This window comes from Anolis sagrei, chromosome 1 (assembly GCF_037176765.1).
Source record: "Anolis sagrei isolate rAnoSag1 chromosome 1, rAnoSag1.mat, whole genome shotgun sequence".
NCBI lineage: Eukaryota > Metazoa > Chordata > Lepidosauria > Squamata > Dactyloidae > Anolis > Anolis sagrei.
In genome coordinates this window covers 307993431-308012551 of record NC_090021.1, presented here as the reverse complement: position 1 = coordinate 308012551, position 19121 = coordinate 307993431, and the positions used below count along the sequence as shown (strand labels likewise).

At 39.9% G+C, this 19121-nt stretch overlaps 1 protein-coding gene across 47 annotated transcripts in view; it reads right to left on the bottom strand.

Moving 5' to 3' along the window:
• The window catches only part of NRXN3 (neurexin 3), a 1474105-nt gene that overhangs the window by 1040761 nt on the left and 414223 nt on the right, over positions 1–19121 (bottom strand). For all 47 annotated transcript variants that reach the window (XM_067462930.1, XM_067462932.1, XM_067462927.1 and 44 more), the window contains one exon: positions 889–1327. In XM_067462930.1, the coding sequence (XP_067319031.1) occupies positions 889–1327 (439 nt within the window). The remainder of the gene's footprint in view (positions 1–888; positions 1328–19121) is intronic.

Here is a 19121-nt window from a genome sequence, read left to right as displayed (position 1 = left end):
ATCTTTTAAATGTAACTCTCTCTCTCTCTCTCTCTCTCTCTCTCTCTATATATATATATATATATATATATACATACATACATACACACATACATATACACACACATACGTACACACACACACACACACATACATATAGGCTTTGAATAGCATAGGGAAGGGTGAACACCCCTGTGGTATTTGTTTTGCTGTCTGTGCCCCTGTTCAGAAGATTTCACCTCACTTTTTGTCCCTGTGATAATTGGATTTTGAAAAATTTCATTTGTTGTGAAAGCAAGGATTTGTGTCTGGAGATATCTTTTCCATGTGATAATTCTTTCAGGGGTGAATTTATCTTCCTAGGGGTAGATATTTCTCACTTCTTGTTGTCTCTATGAGTCATTTGTAAGTCAAATGTAAGTCAAATGTTTGTAACCTGGGGACTGCCTGTACTTTCTATTCCTGTAATAAGAATCAAACCCCGCTGTAAATCTGTAAAAAGAACTTCTGCAGAAGTATGTTTTCCAACTAATAATGGGCAAGTTACAAAACTCGATCAGCCAAGATAGACTTCAATGAAATGATTTCACTTTTCCTCAGGGAACAATAAACTGCTATTTTCAGATCTCATTCAAAAATGTGGTATTCTTATATACTTCTATATAATCAGAAATATAACACAACTCTGTGTCCTTGTTTCCTTTACATCAGGGTAGGAAATGTGTGGCCTACCACACCAAAGCACTCTGTTGATGAAATGATCAATTGTAATGCAATTATTTGTATTTTAGCCACTCCTACTTTTACCAAAGCTACTTTCATCTGGTGATTCAAGAATTTTAAAGTGTTTGAGTGTCTGCATAAAGGGAAAATATGTTTCTACTGTGATAATGAATCCCCCCTCCATACCTGATCTTCCATCTCTCTGAATATCAACATGATACCATTCTCCATCATTAGCTTTTCTCTGAGTGGCCTTCACTTTGACAGTTCCAGAACCCATGTCAAGAAGAAGGTAGAGATTTCCATCTAAGAGTTCCACTGCAAAGAAGTCCACTTTGGTGTTCTTCTGACTTCTAGAATCCTTCCTCTCCTGCGGTTTCCCATGAGTGAAGAGAATAAGACCATTGGGTTCTGTGGTACGGAAGTCAAAGGAAATGGAACCCATCCGCTTAGTGTTCCATTTGGGGAGACTAATGTAAGCTTCAGGTGTCTCAAAGTTGATGGGGTCGAGCGTGGCCACATTCTCACATGTAAACTTCACCTCTCCATAGATTTTCATTTTTGTGTCTCCAATCCTTGCCAAGCGAGACAGCTCCAGACGGATGTCATTATTCTTATAAACAACCTGTCAGTGACAGAGGAAAACACGACACATCAACTGTTAGAAATACACATACTACAGAAAGAAGAACCCAATGAAGCTCTTGGGATTAGGCTCTATATGGAGCTCTAGATTCCAACTATTTCAATAATTTGTATTCTTTAACAACATGAGAGCACTACAAAAATAGAATATGTGGTGATATCCATAAATAAAAGGTCAACTTCACATCGGAGATCTACAAGATTAGGAGGAATTTTCAGAGAAATCCAAATACAGTACATTCCTTGCATCCATATGGGAATATATTCCTGCACTATCAAGGAAAAGGAAAATTGTGAATAATAGGGAATCCTATTGAAATGAGCAATTTCAACTGTGAGTTATTATAGAGTCGTGCTAGATGAACTAGAAATGCTTTTCCACAAACAACTTCATTACTTTGCTTAAACTGGGGGTGGGCAGTGCAGCCTGCATGCAGACCCATGACTCCACTTTTGTGGCCCCTGAGGATCTCACTAGTGCTTTAAAGCACACCAACATTTTTCTTTTGTTTTCAGCAGAATATGTGAGAGTTTTTGCCTGAAAACAATACAGATATTTCCCCAAAACATGAAAACAGATACAAACATTGTTCCCCCGCGCACACATCTTCCAATAAACCCCCATTCTCCCCAAATACCTCTACTTTCCTCTGTTGTTCATGCCAAAATAGTGAATAGATGTGACATGAGATCATTTCCAGTCACCATTTTGAAAGCACTGCTATCAAGTCAACATTATCTCCTGGTGACCTCATCAATTAGAGACTTCAAAGTCATGCTTTCATCAACAATCCTACTGAAGCAGCCCATGGCTTCCTTGATTTAGCTTATTCATCTGTAATGTGATCCTTTTTACTACTGCTTTCTACCTTAGCAAACATCATTATCTTTTCTAGGAAGCTACCTCTTCCCATGAAATGTCCACAGTATAACAGTCTCAGTTTATTTATCTTGGCCTCCACGGAGGAAAATTGAAGTATTTGGACTTGATATGGTGAAGGCTGTGACCTGCAAAGGAAATGTGACCTTGCACCTCATGCAGTTGCCTGCCCTGGCTTAGGACCATAAACAAACAAGTTGTATATTGACAGACAAAATGGCAACAAATATCTATGGCTAAATTTTATGTTAACTGTTTCCAACCAAGATTCCCAGTGTACTTTCAGAATCTAAAATAAAGGAGAAAGTTTTTGAAATCATTTAAAATTTAAACCCCTGACCATATAACAGTCTTTTTTTTTTTTTAGGATACAGAGAATAACACAGTAAAAAAAAACTAGTATGCAGAAGTGTCTTCAGATCACTCATCTACAGTGATAAGTCTCTGACTATATCATAGTGTTTAATTGAACTATTTCTTCAAGGACCTAGTGAACTTGGTGACCTCATCAATTAGAGACTTCAAAGTCATGCTTTCATCAACAGTCCTACTGAAGCAGCCCATGGCTTCCTTGATTTAGCTTATTCATCTGTAATGTGATCCTTTTTACTACTGCTTTCTACCTTAGCAAACATCATTATCTTTTCTAGTAAGCTACCTCTTCCCATGAAATGTCCACAGTATAACAGTCTGACTATATCATAGTGTTTAATTGAACTATTTCTTCAAGGACCTAGTGAACAAAGCAGTTGGATTTGGTTGGCTGGCTGGCTGACACTGCCAGACCAAGCACGTACAATGAGCTCATTGCCCTCTTTTTAAAAAAATCAAAGCTCTTACTATAAGTCTTAACTGGACCTTTCTATGCACTAATGGCTCCAATTCAATTACTCATTCTAATAGCAAAGTCAGCTGATGAACCCTGATGGGATTTTAGCCAAAACATGTCACTGAGAAACAAGAAAGGCACAATAAAGCTTGCAAAAATACTCTTGACATACATACTAGAGATGTTGAATTTTGTAAACGTCATTCTCATAGATGAGAACAAATAATGTAACATTTTTCCTCCCTGTTATAAGAAACACCTTGAAAGCAAAATTCATAGTTCTGGATTTATTCTAAGAATTATCTATATTTCGGTTCTGAAAATTTTATTTTCTGCACAAAAAGGCATGTGAATTTTCCACATACAATAACTCCCACAGTGCAAACTTTCGCATTCATCAACGGTTCTCAAGAATCTCCTTTTCCATTTGGAGTTCATATAATTAACAATATTCTTGCCATCCCTTTCACATAAAGACAGATAGAGAGAAGAAAATAAACTAATAAAACAAGGCAAATCTTCCCTGGGACAGACCATGCTGAATGGCAACAGACTGCTTTCTGTCTGTTGATTGAAGAACTAAAAAGAAAGGTTGGCACAGAACATCCCCAGACAGGACTTGGTTGGCTGGAAAATTGAACAAAGCACAGCAATGTTTTGTTACAGATCACACTATAACCTTGAATCAAATTGATCAAATAATGCCTTTGATTTCCTATGCTCCCATGGAGCTATATACTGGTATACGGATGGACCCTCTCCAAATGTTTGTTTTTCAAGCAAAGTTTGATATTCCCTGTTTCTGCACCAATTTTCATGCAATTCTATGTATGCTTCGCACAAGAAATGTATCCCACCAAACTGAATGCAGCTTACTCTAAAAAAAACATTACTCAGGATTGCAACTGCTGCTATGGTCCTTAATTAGGCAAAAGCTTGTCCCCTTATCTAGAAAACTAGAAGTCTGTTCCACTAAATTCAGTCCTACAGCTGGGTGCAAGATTAAATGCTTAGTTTGCTTAGGTAGCAATCCTATATATTTTTAACCTAGATTTTTTTTAAAAAAAATCATCTTAGTCATTCTTACGTAATGAGAAATCTATCAGTTTTGTTTATTCTCATATTCGGTTTGTGGTTTTTGGAAAATTTAGATTTAAAAAAATTAACAAAATTCTCCCTTATCCTTAAATGGGTCCAAGTTCTGAAAAATCGCATGCAATCCTGGGAGCATTCATATGAAAATAAGCCATCCTGAATACTATGGAATTTAGCTTGCTGAGCTTTGGGTTTTTCACATGCTTATTTTTTTTTATCGTATCAGAAGTGAACTGAGGGCACAGTTGTACTGTATTTAAAAAACACAAAGTTTAAAAAAACCTGGCATTATACTAAATGTCTTTTGAGTAGTAGCTGGGCATTTTAAGTGTGTCTGGTGTTGCTATTAGAAGGTCCTCCATTGTGCATGTGATAGGGCTCAGATTGCATTGTAGTAAGTGGTCTGTGGTTTGCTCTTCTCCACACTTGCATGTTGTGGACTCTGCTTTGGGACCCCATTTCTAAAGGTTGGCTCTGCATCTCATGGTGCCAACCTGGGCACTTCTTCTGTGTGCCCAGGGGGAAGTTTCTCATCCAATATCAGCCATGGATTGAAGTTCTGGGTTATAGCCTGCCACTTTTATACTCTCACTTGCTGATGTGTTCCTACAAGTATCTCTGTAGATCTTAGAAAACATTTCTTGATTTAAGGCATTGGCGTGCTGGCCAATATCCAAACAGGGGGTGGGCCAGAGATGGCACTGCCTTGGACCTTTCATTATTGGCTGCTACTTCCCAGTGGATGTCAGTGGTGCAATACCAGCTAAATGGTATAATTTCTCCCATGGTGTAGGATGCAGACATCCTGTGATAGTGTGGCATGTTTCATTAAGAGCTACATCCACTGTTTTAGCATGGTGAGATGTGTTCCACACTGGGCATGCGTACTCAGCAGCATAGTAGCAAAGATCAAGGGCGGAAGTCTTTACTGTTTCACCAGAAGCTACCAGACGTGACTTTCACAAGCTAGAATCCTCTGAATTTCTATTTAGGTGTGAATGATGTGGCTTATTAACAGGTAAACATACAAAGGTTCCACTTATTGGAAGAAAATTAACCTATGAACCTTTGTTCACTTATCACCAAAAGGAAACTAAGAAATAAAAAATGAAACATCGAAGAAACCATTCTTATTATTCCCCTTTGCTTCTTACATGAAATGTGTTAGGAAATCCTGATAATATGAACAAGAGGACAATATCATATGAAGCTTCATTTCAAATACTTTGCTAGCATACATCATTTAAAGGATCTCACCTCTACTATCATGTTTTGATTTTGACTCAATAAAAAGAAAACCTTTTCTAATCAGAGTGCTTTGCCCCACAATCATCAAAAGAGCCTCTTTGCAATCAATTGAAGATGGAGAGAGAGAGAGAAAGAGAGAGACTGAGACAGAGACAGAGGCAGAGAAAGACAGACCAAGAAGCAAACTTTGCAGATAGCTAGCATGCATATTGCTTGAGTTTTGTCAAAATTAAGGAGGAAACACAGATGTAGTCCTGAACACACTGGTGCCCAGATTCCTTTGGGGAACACCCACAGGTATTTAGAGAGATTGCCACTAGATGTCCCCATTGCCTTGCAATGGGAATCCAAGCAGATGTTCACCACCAGCCATAGATGTCTTTTTGTTATGAACAACTATGACATCATTGTCACCATCATCATCATCATCATCATCATCATCATCATCATTATTTCCATACTATTTACAGTTACCACAATACAATAACAAGTCACAATCTAAATTTTTATATTAGCCCATCTCTCCTCCCTTTATGGATACTTTTTGGATACATGGATATACAAATCATGGATACCTTTTTTCAAGTCATTATTCTTTTGTCCCTTTTGTTCCAACAGGCAAAAATGTTTCTGAATCCCTTTCAAGTGGGCCAATTTCTTTCCTGGTATTAGCAGTGACCCTTCAATAGTTCTCTTTCTTTTTGGGTCACAATGGTATTTCATGTCCTAGCAACACCAACCTTCAATATTGACTTGGTTCACAAGTCTTGTGAGGATCCACTTTATGTAGAGTGTGAACCATCAAGCTTTTAGAGCCTGGGTTAGCTTCAAATCATCCAACATGGCAGTTTTTCAAGTTGCTCCTGACAGGAAAAAAAAATCCGAACATGGCAAGAACAGCATCCCAAGAGCCACTGGACAAGTTGGCACATTTGAAGTTGGAGATGGAGCTTTGATATTTGAGATTGCTGATTTCCTCCTCCTTTTCCTATGACAAGATCTGTTATCCTCATCTCTGATGTTGAAGCATGGACGATTGGGGTCAGATTAAGGGCAGAATAGAAAAACCTATCCATCTGCAGACATCTGAGCACTTCAGTACACATTCTAAAAAGAGGGTACATGCAGGCCAATCATTTTTAATGGGGATGTTGCCCCTCCCTTACTTCTATTCTGTTGGTAGAAACATGCAGGACATTGGAAGTGTTGATCCATCTGAGCTCAGAGCAATTTTACGTAGTAACAGAATTGTGTTGTTTAGAGGTTTAAGTGTAGTTTTGTATCAAATACCTTCCCAAGATTTCACTACTCATGTGTTAACTTTTTTTGCAAACAGTTTTTAAAATGGTTGACCATCTATTGTTGTGTGATGCCTACTTGGTGATAATGCCCTTGGCAGCGTATGCCTTCCTTGGTTCGTTGATGCTAACCCAAAGTGATGAGCAATTAGAGCAGAAGATCAATTATATGTACCTCACTTATCTGAATGTCCTAGTTATCCAATTTCACCATACACATATATATCTGTATCTATACTAATTGAGGGAGAAGAAGATTGGAGAAATCAATTTTCCAAAGGAGTAGCTGTGTTTTATCTTTTGCAGAATTCAAAGGAAGGAGGGAGAGGGAACGAGGAGAATGTAGCAGCATCTTTAAGATTAACTGGTTTTAATTTTTGAATGGACTTAAATGGACACAAACCCAGTTCTCTGGATTCAGTACAGAGCAATTAAACAGCCCAATCAAAACATATTTTGGATTTTTAGGCCTGTTCCTGGGTGCTGGTTCAGAAAATTGTATTGGAGAGACCGCAATCTTGATATGGTTATCATTTCTTATGGGAAATCAGATGTCAAATGTTATATGCCATATGTTCCGTATCTCAAAAATTAGTGCTGATAGGATGTAACAGGTGCCATTTTTGGACTTAGGCAGTCAAATAAACTCAGAAAGGCCTAACATTGGAAGCACCAAAATGTTTGTTGATCTGTATAATAAATGCTCAATTATAAAGCATATTTACACAGTTGTAGGAGTAAGAAGGAATGTGATAAGACCCAGAATAATGCAAAACATTATTTTCCCATTTTTAATTTTTAAAGGACTGCATATGGTGATACCGGTCTTTCAGATCTTTATAGTGGCTGGTTAACATTGATGTGGGGAAGCAATAAGTCTGTTCACTAAAAATAAGTTTCCTTGAGTCGTAAACCTCTGAGAAGATTTAGAAAGTTGGGGAGAAAAAAAAAATAGCCAATGAGTTTTTGGCACAAATGGTATATAGCATCTAGCATATATTGAAAGTGGCGATTCCATGAACATTGTTTTCATGCTCAAACCTTAATATCATCACTGAATTGAACAATTGTATTTAAATAACTATCAATATCTACCCATGTAATGGTGGGCCAAAATAACACCTGTAATTTCTCTATCGTATTCATAGACAGCTAAGAATGGGATGGGGTATTATTTCAGCTGTACTAAGAGGCTCGAAGGCAAACCTAGAGCCAATACCTGTCAGTTTCTTTATTAAGAAAGTAGTGTTGTTCCAAGTGAAATTTGGAGAGAAGAAGACTGCCATTGAAAGTAGATCAAAGTGGCTCCTCCTCCTGCAACTTCTGTGGATTGTACAAGAACGATCCAAGTGTTGGACCTGATACCCTGATTCACCACTAGTACTCTTGCCATAATCTGAAATAATTACAGGAGGAGTAGCCATAAAATAGAATTTGCCACTCTTGCATTTCCTGAAGAAAACACTGAGAAGACTGCTGCTACCACTAGGAGACATACATGTTTGTTCAGGGATGCTGAAAAATGTTTCAGTAAGGGGGAAAGGAACACAGGAAAGGAAGATGTTTTTCTCACTATATAAAAAGCTCTGGCCACTTACATTATATCAATAAAGCACCTTGGATCAGGGCTCAGAACCTACCTGGAACCAGAATAAACAGTGATATAGAATGCAGTCATGCCCACTACAATGACCAGCAATGTCATTGTAGTGGACATAGCTGAAACCTCAGCATTAATTTCAGTTGAACCCAGGAGGAATGGTAGAACAGTAAGTATGGCTTCCCAGGGCATGGCTCCTGGCCTGGTCTTATAATAGTATAGAGAGGGCTGTGGGGAGCTGCTTTCATTAAGTGATAGCCCTTTCTTCTACACTCCACACTTAACACCACAATCAGACTTACAACCCCATTGAAAAGCTGCAGCACCCAAAAATAAAAAGGAACATTATTTCCTTTATATGGCATATTTCTCTCTGTTGACTTGAGCCATTGCCATGTCACAACACACTTTTCACTCCAATTGCTGTGATTTAAGGTTGATATACATTATGGTTGTGCATAGATCTGTTTTTTAAAAAAGGGCTCCGCCTGGTTCGGCTCATTTGACTCATTTGGATAGCTGTAACAGCATGGGCTCTGCCACCATCTTTCTTTCAGCCATAGCACACTACGCAGCTGCTGACCATGGCTAATGTTGGTTTCTATTTGGGAATCTTGTTATCTATATAAATATCTATATAATTATGGCATCAAATGGCTGCCAATCTGTAAGCAGCCTTGAGTCGCCTTCGGGCTGAGAAAGGAAGGATAAAAATATCATAAATAAATAAGTAAATAATGTTTCAGGCAGGAATTTTTACAGTTCTGAGGTACCAAGGATTACATTTAGGACTTCCTGCATGCAAAGATATGCTCTATCACTAAACTATGCTTCCTAAACTAAGGAATGTTAGACAATGGGAGTCAAATTAAAACTTCATTCTGGTTTAAAATTAAGGAGGATGCATATCTGAATAACTATTGATTTATTGCTTGTTAAACTAGGACAAATAATTTCATATTCTTGATAATTCAGCATCCCTTCTTGTTTATTTCAACAGCTACTAGGGATGTTTTCTAAAGCTTGGAAAAGTTACTTATAATTTACACTGCAGCTTCAAGGATTCAGCAGCATGGATACTGGGGAGGTGTGTGACCTTATGATAAACCTAATATTTTGGTCAGTTTGTTGTTAGCTACAGAATATAAGTCATTGTGGAGCAGTGTTTTGACCATTGGACCAGAACTTTGAAGAACAGGGTTTGAATTCCTGCTCGGCCACTGAAATGACTTGAAGGCACTCAACAACAGCAACCCAGAGTGCCTGGTTATGCTGGATGGCACTCCTGAAAATTGGAAGAGATGACTACCAGGAATGGCCATGCAGGCTGGTGAGTTGTAGCTCAAAAACTAACTTTTAAATACTCTGTTATTTTCTTTGTTGCTAGTGCAGACAGAAAAGGCAAAAGAAAAAAAAAGAAAAAAAAGAAATTTCCCTGTGTGCAAGTGAACTTTCTAGTAACTCAAGTTAGTATGTTTTCCAGATATAATAATGAGAGAAAAAGGTTTTGAGATGAAAGTGCTTTCACCTAGCTGCTGCAACTTCCATGGATCATTAGTAACATTTAGTTTTCCATCACCATGAAGAATTAACTGTATCCCAGATACCTGGTGCTGGGCAATGAACTCTCTGCTGGGTTCCTCTTTCATTGGATTTCACTTAACCAAAGCAAGTGATGAGGGCCAGGCTAATCCCAGAGAAGATGTTTTATTTAAACACAGACAGCTCTTAACCAAGATTCACAGCAAACTGCCGAGAGCTAAGTGGATTCTTTTTGTATCTATCTTTACAGCACAAAACATTGGAAAAATAGCCACAGCTCAGCCATTTAGTTTTGTTTTTTGTCAAGTAGAAACATTATTGTGTCTGATGTGATGCTGGGTAAAGGTTTGTAACAAGATTTTTTTTTTACTTTGATAGACATTTCAGAAAGCAACAAGTCATCAGGACTGAATTGGCATTCACGTAGGTTTCAGAATAGAAATTGCTGAACTATGTTAAAAAATAGCATGTAAAACAGCAGTTAAATAAATCTCACTGTGCAAAGATTTACAGATTGAAGGCATTCATCTTAAGAACTTAACAACCAGGTGATCATCTAGTAGGGCCAAGAAGGGGGCAAGTTCCTAACCACTGTCAGGCATATGAATTCTACATGAATCCTTCTCATAAATATTTTCCATTTAAGTGTGTCTCTTCACTGTTCCTCCATGTCTATAGGGATTGGTGGCAGAGAATCCACTGAGTCCTTTCAGGGAGAGTTGTGGGTTAGAAATAATAATAATAATAATAATAATAATAATAATAATAATAATAATAATATCCTTACTTGTACCTGCACACATCATTCAAAAATACATTACACAATCCTAGACGTTTAGAAAGTGTTCGACTTGTGATTTTGTGATACAAAATCCAGCATATAGATCTCATTTGCTGTGACATATTGTGTTTTTGTGTCAGTAAAATAATAATAATAATAATAATAATAATAATAATAATAATAATACGTGGGGTTGCCCTTGAAGACGGCCCGGAAGCTCCAACTGGTCCAACGTGCGGCAGCCATGATACTAACAGGAGCAGGGCGCAGGGAGCATACAACCCCCCTGCTTTACCAGCTCCACTGGCTGCCGATCTGCTACCGGGCTCAATTCAAGGTGCTGGCACTGGCCTATAAAGCCCTAAACAGTTCCGGCCCAAGATACCTAACTAACCGCCTCTCTGCCTATGAGCCCACGAGGACTTTGAGATCTTCCGGGGAGGCCCTGCTCTCGATCCCGCCTGCGTCACAGGCACGGCTGGCGGAGAAAAGAGATAGGGCCTTCTCGGTGGTGGCTCCTCGGCTGTGGAACACCCTTCCCCTAGACATCAGGCTAGCCCCCTCCCTGTTGATTTTCCGCAGGAAGCTGAAGACCTGGTTGTTTAAGAAGGCTTTTGAATAGAAGTGCAATGACTGGTAACCTGACCATAGGAATGGAATAACGGAATGGTATCGGATTGTGAACTTGACGATGAGACGACTCGGAATGGTATTGTAGTAAGGTTGATATTTTGATGAGATGTTTTGATAATTATGTATTGTGGATTATTTTATTTGATGTTGTACCTTGCACCTGTTTTTCTATGTTGTACACCGCAATGAGTCGCCAGTAGGCTGAGAATTGCGGTATATAAGCATAGTAAATAAATAATAAATAAATAAATAAATGGATCGTTGATGTTGCAATCTCAGGCAACAGCAGGATCGAAGAGAAACAACTGGAAAAGCTGACACGTTACAAGGATTTAAAGATTGAACTGCAAAGACTCTAGCACAAGCCAGTAAAGGTGGTCCCAGTGGTGATTGGCACGCTGGATGCAGTGCCTAAAGACCTTGGCCTGCACTTAAATACAATTGGCGCTGACAAAATTACCATCTGCCAGCTGCAAAAGGCCACCTTACTGGGATCTGCACACATTATTCACCGATACATCACACAGTCCTAGACACTTAGGAAGTGTCCAACGTGTGATCCAATACAACAGCCAGCAGAGTGTCTGCTGTGAACTCATCTTGTTGGGTTTCTAATGATGATGATGATGATAATTCACATGCCATTTCTAAAGACACATGCCTTAAACTCATTACTGACTTATGGTAACCCCATAAACTTCACAATATTTTCTTAGACAAGGAATACTCAGAGGTGGTTTTTGCCAGTTCCTTCCTCTGAAATATAGCCCACTTGTTATTCATTGGTGGTCTTGCACCCATGTACTAACAAGGCTGACCCTGCTTAACATCCAAGAATCTGGTGCCTTTAGAATATTTAGACCAGGCATGGGCAAACTTTAGCCCTCAAGGTGTTTTGGACTTCACCTCCCAGAAATCCCAGCCAGCTTACCGGCTGTTCAGAATTGTGGTAGTTGAAGTCCTACATTCCGAAGCTTGCCCATGCCTGATTTAGACCCTTTCATAGTGATTATTACTGCCTCCTGCCCCTGCTAAATGTAACAGTGGTTCTCAACCTGGGGTCCCCAGAAATCCCAGCCAGTTTACCAGCTGTTAGGATTTCTGGGAGTTGAAAGCCAAAAACATCTAGGGACCCCAGGGTGAGAACCACTGATAGCAGCTACTCTGAGTCTTCTTTGTGGAGAAAAACATGATGATGATTATTATTATTAAATCTAGGGTGGTTTGCCATTACAATTAATGTTTTAATCTATTGTCAAAGCTATCCATGGCTGGAATCCCTGGGTTACTGTAGGTTTTTCAGGCTATATGGCCATGTTCTAGAAGCATTCTCTCCTGTGAGGTCACAACTTCTGAGGATGCCTGCCACAGATGCAGGAAAAACGTAAGGAGAAAATGCTTCTAGAAAAATGTTTTAATCTGTTTAATCTATTCATGTTTGGTTTGACCTCTGGATAATGGAAGATGTTATTACCTGGGTTTATCCCCCTATTTGAGAGTGTGAGACACATTCACCAATACCACCACACCGTGAGGCCCACTACCACCCTAGATGTCCCAATTAGCCTAAATGTACACATCTCCAGAACTTGTCAGATACAAAAACCAAATTCTGAGATAGGAATCTCTACAGAATATGCATACTCTGGTTAACAATAATGATGATGTGTATGTGTGTGTGTGTGGGGGGGGGGGGGGGGGTGTAGGGGCTGAATTGAGAGGAGTTGCATGATGGAGCACCACCTTTCCCTTTCCCTTCTTCTTAGGGAGGCTACTTATGTATCTATAGGCTGCCATTTCCACAATTTCCCCGTGTTCCCTTTCTCACAAAAAGCCCAAGAATATCCACTCCTTCACAAAGCCAGAAACCCTGTGAAAGACAACTTGGCTATTATTCATGAGCTGCCTTCTGACCCATCTAAGGACTGGAAAGAGGGCACAAGGCTTACAGCATCTCCCACCTGACCTGACTATCTGATTTTGTACTGCCTAGCCAGCAGAGCAATCCCATATAAAATAAAATGAAATAAAAAGCTATTTTCCTGCAGCTTGGTTTCTTCAGGCCTCTCAGTGCATAATACCTAATCAGTACGACTGAAGAGTCCAACAGCCCCGCCAGAGCATGTCTCAGCTACAAGTGACACATCCCATTAATCATTCGGTCTGCTCTGGAATCTGTGCGCATAGAGCATGAGCTCAGATTCCTTATGAGGAATAATATTGCTGCTTTTTGGAGTGCAAAGCAGCAGGAGGTTGTCCATGATGCTGCTATGTGACTGTAGGACATGAAGGAAAATCAGTATTTCTCAAGAATCTTGGGCAGGTGGGTTGGTAACTGGCAAAACTAGACAGATAACTGTACTTGTTTCAAGAACATGTTGCAACTGTACCTGGTCCTTCAAGATAGGGTGGGAGGTATGGCTTAGTTCTTTTTAAAAAAAATTGAATCAAAAGCATCTGCTCAGTAGCACTGACTTGTGTTGGGAAGGAAAGAGGAAGCCAGGATCTGCAAGTGCTGCAGCTGGCTGTAAGACATTGCTGCCAGCTGGTCAAAATGAACATTAAAAGGCAGATGATTAGATCGTTCTACAAATATAACTCTGCCAACCTGCAAAAAGCCCTACTGGCCTGGATCTGGAGAACACTCATGTCAACACATGCAAAACTGAGCCACAGGACTCTTCGTAGCTTGGAAAGTCATTCAAGATCTCTCTCTCAAAAGAATCTCTGGTTATATTAGGAGTCACTCTATATTGCCTTTAGTCCTTAAATATTAACTCTCTTGGACAACACAAGAAAAGTTAGCAACACAAAGAGGGAGAATTTGGATGTAACTAATTATGAGCAAGTAGTTACTTGAAATCAAGCAGTGACCTACAATGTCCAACCTTCCATTTTTGAGCAGGGTTTTGGAGCAACTAGTTACTTGAAATCCCAGGAGTTGGTGGCCTCCCAACTCCTGGGATTTCTGGATGAAATGGATTATCTATATCTCTTTCAATCTGGTTTCAGACCTGGCTATGGAACAAAGACAGCTTTGGTCTCCTTGGTGGATGACTGACAAAGAGAACTAGACAAGTAGAGTGCCTAGTTGGTTCTCCTGGAGCTCAGTGGCTTTCGATACCATCGACCATGGTATTTTTCTGGGTTGTCTCACTGGAATAGAACTGTGAGGCACTGTTTTACAGTGGATCCGATCCATCCTGGAGGGCATAATCAGGAGGTGGTGCTGGGGGACTCCTGTTCATTCGAACCCCTGAGAGCTTCCTCGGGGTTCCATTTTGCCCCACATACTGTTTAACATATACATGAAACTGCTGTATCCAGAGTTTTGGAATGCAGTACCACCTATATGCAGATGACACCAAACTCTACTACTCCTTTCCACCTAATGTCAAGGAAGCTTTCCTTTCCGGATGCTAAACCAGTGTCTGTAAACAGTAATGTACTGGATGAGGACAAACAAATTGAAACTCAATCCAGGCAAGACAGAGGTACTCCTGGTCAGTCAGAAGGCAGATCAGGGAATGGGGATCCAGCTTCTGCTGGATGGGGTTACACTCCCCCTGAAGACACAGGTCCACAGTTGGGGGATCCTCCTGGACTTGGCTCTGAACCTGGAAGCCCAGGTATTTGTGGTGGCTTTGGCAAAATCGTGCACCAATTTTGTGTGCCTGTTTCTTGAGAAGCCAGATCTGACCATGGTGGTACATGTCTTAGTTACATCCAGTCTAGATTGCTGTAACATGCTCTATGTGGGACTGCCTCTGAAGACTGCTCAGAAGCTTCAGCTCGTCCAAAGAGCTGCAACCAGGTTGCTCACTGTGGCTGGCTACAAGGAGCAGACAACCCCCTGTTGCAGCAGCTCCACTGGCTGCCAGTCTGTTTTTGGGCACAGTTCAAAGTGTAGCTAGAACCTTTAAAGTCTTTAACTGTTCAGGTCCAGGCAATTCTGCTGACTGCATCCTCTTTTAAGAACCTGCCCAGGCCCTGAGATCTTCAGGAGAGGCTCTTCTCTTGGTCCCACCGGCATCTCAAGCTCATTTGGTGGGAATGAGAGAGTGAATCTTCTCAGTGGCTGCCTCTTGACTCAGGAATTCCTTGTCCAGGGAAGCTAGAATGGCCCCATCCCTGCTGTTCTGATGGCAGGCTAAAACCTTTTTATTCGGACAGGCTTTAAAAAATGAAAGTGTTTAAGGTCCAGTGAAGGGGGTGCTGTGAATTTAACTGTGAATATGCATTGAATATATTTGAATGGTTTTTAACTGTGAATTTTTAATACTATTTATATTTAATGCTGTTTTAATGGTTGTATATTTGTATATTTTAAATTGTGTGCTAATGTTTTAATGTTATGCCACTTTCAGTTCCCTTCAGGGGAGATAAAGCGAAGTATATATACATATAATAATAATAATAATCATCATCATCATCATCATCATCAGACAATTTCTGTTGTGATTCCACTCTTTTTGTAGTACTCCGTAATGTTACAGTTACTTTTATAATTATACTGTATCTATGTTTCTGTCTCCTTGGTAAATGCTATAGAAGGATTAACATGTGCAAGAGTTTGTTTCAGTTGGCCTTCTGCTTCTGCCTCATGCCCTTTTGTGGGCATTGAAGTAGAAATGGAGTAGACAGAAGGAGTGTGTAGGCCAGTGGCTTTGAGAATTCGTGAAAGCTAAGCCTGTAAAAAAACTTTATCACACAAGTGGAGTTCACATTTTTTTCCTTTTTGAAATGTTTTCAGCATCTACATGCAGACACATTCAAAAATAATCTCCGTTATTTTTCCTTAAAAAATTGACAAGCAAATTCTGAGGTGTCCAATACATGTGAAACAGTTTTTATGCTTCTCGGATATACAACCAACCTCTACTTAATCAATATTCTAGCGCAAAAAATATATTAAAGACGACTGAATCACATCAGTTCACCTAAAACATGTCTACATTTCATAAAGCATTTAATCACAGGGAGGAAATAAGGTACATCTCAGAAGCATAACACAAGATTGTATGCCAAATGTTCTGGGTTTAAATCCTGATGTCTTGATTTCCTATCCAGAACAGTGATGGGTTAAAATGCATCCTGATACCATAGCCCCATTCCCCAACACAGACGCTGGGAGGCATTCTTGGTCCAAAATAGGACAGCTGAATCCTTTGGCTCTTTTGTGGCTGAGGGAACCTACATTGGTCATGGCCAGCAGCTCCTCTCCCTCCCAACCCTAAAAAGCCATGTCTCTCCTGAAATGTCAGGAGAGAATACAACAATCCATGTCATCACCCAGGGCCATAGCTGGGGGGTGGAGTGGGGTTAAAAGTTTAACCCTGCCCTGAAATGTGTCAGGTTAAAAAAGAAACCTGGTTTGAATTATGAATACAGGGGACAAGCCTTGTCTGCTAGACATTAAAAATAGCCAAAGAGCTTATAAGATTCATCAGTTCTCCAAAGGCTTCAAGTTTCTTTGACTTTTCTTATGCTGTTTCCCACAAAGTACCTGAAAGCATTCCCCAAAAGACCCTATTCTGGATCTTTGGTGCAACATTAATTCATAAAGATCACAGTTAGGTGGTTTGGAGTACCCTTATCTAAAGCCATGTCTACGCTGGCCAGTTAATCCAGAGCCAGTCCAGAGCAGAAATACTCTGGCCTGGCCCGGAGGTGGCCACATAAACTGGACTCATGTCCAGCTGCTTCTGCTGAACCAAGATTCTGACCCTGCCAGATCATCACCTTACAAGCCATGTCATCACTGCCATTACAAGTTGGCCACAGAGCCCCATGAGAGCTCTTGATTGTGACGGATGCTCTGTGCTAACATTAGCAGAGACATTCACATGACCCAGAAAAGGAGGGAACTGATTTCCCCATCTTCTTCCTGGACATGAAGGTACCTCTGCTGATATCAGCATGAGGTGCTCACAACCATTAGGAGCTTATACAGAGCTCTTTGGCCATCTGGAAGTGGTGATGGCAGCAACATAGGCACAATCTGTCCTCTTTTCCCTGCACTGATGAGCACAGGAAAAGGGGGGTTGTAGGAGTGCCCCATGTAGACTGTGGGCTGATCTCAATCAAACCTGATCCTATTGTTCACATGACCCCTAGGCTGCAAGCTTGCTCTGAAGTTTTAGACAAAGTCGAGAGCATCCTCCAGCTTTTCTTACTGCAAGATTAGTCCAGTTTATGCTGTGATATCCGCTGTTAGTACAGTAACATCATGTGGACAGCCAGGATTGAATTCACAGTGAATACGGGTAATACTGCCTGTGACAGTGAGCCCCTAGAAACACTAAAGAGGCCAGAGTAGACAGCACTGAACATATACTAATGATCTCAGGCACTTTCTTGAAAACTCTCTCCGCAGTACAAATATTTGTGAGCATATGACAACATCATGCTTATATGAGTGAATTTGTGTCAGGATGTTGGTGTGATACATAATGATACTTATTACTCTGAATGCTATACTTTTCTTCTCAACATCATCATCACACATGCTCACCTTTACAGAAAACTGTACACATAACATTCATTTATATGTGCTGGTGCTTACATGCATGTCTACAAAAGCAATTTGGTGCAAAAGCTACCCCGATTCTTCATACATATTTTCCCTTCGGAATGTGCCTAGTTCAAAATACTACAGAATTGCAAACTATAGATTTGTGCACGTAATGGATTATATTAGTGCCATTCTCTCCCTAAAATGTGTTTGGAATTTCAACGCACCTCATCTTGAAGATTCAGGGATGCTATCGATATTTCAAAACAAAACAGGAAAAAAAACAGTTAAGTATGTATTATTTTAATCATTGTAGTCTTAATTCACTTTATTTATATCCTGCTTTTTCCTGAAGAATGAGGATTGAATGTAAGAATAGCACCTCAAAGATACAATATAAGTAACAAGAAACACAAACAAATCAAAACCCACACATGTACACATCATTTATAGGACTTTGATGTTTCTGTATAGCAGAAATGGGCATCTTTAGAAATAACAGTTTTTCCCATTCCATCCCAGGATCTGCTGTGGGCCCCTGTCCAGGTCTACACCTGTTTTGGAAGCTTTTAAACAGGGGCTGGATGGCCATCTGTCAGGGGTGATTTGAATGCAATATTCCTGCTTCTTGGCAGGGGGTTGGACTGGATGGCCCATGAGGTCTCTTCCAACTCTTTGATTCTATGATTCTATGATTCCATCTCCCTTTTTTAAAAAAAAGTAAAAAAAAAGAGGTATACATGTGATCACATCTTGCTTTGAGGAGAATCATACTTTCTGGACACTTCCAAGAATGAGATCCTCATTCTTTTGAGAAATAAAAATTGTTTGATGACAGTGGGACACTGATGATTGCAAAATAGGGTGGATGTACATTGTCTGCGATATACCTTCTTTATGCGGAATGATATGCTGTGGCTGCCTACTGTGTATCACAGATATTTGTCCCATTCCATAAGTTACAAGCCTATCTTAAGCACTGTAATTGTAATACACTCTATGTAGTTGTAATACACTCTATGCTTACAGTTCAGCCCTCAACTTTTGCTGATTTAATTATTTGTGGATTTGATCGATGTATTCTCCTTTGGATTCTTTTGCTCCTCGAGTGCAACTCTATGACTACCTTCCAATGGCAATTGACCATAAAGTCCCACTGGTGGATCTAAAGACTCCTAGAGAGAACCATTTTCTATGCATTTGTAGGTCCTCCAGCATGATTCCACCATCAATTTCCAGTATAAGTTGGCCATAGAATAACACCGGCTGACCTAATGATTCCTAGAGAGGTCTTCTCTTAAGTTAGGATTCTTATTTCCAAGTTTTCCATTTTCTTGCACCTGAACCTCAGCAA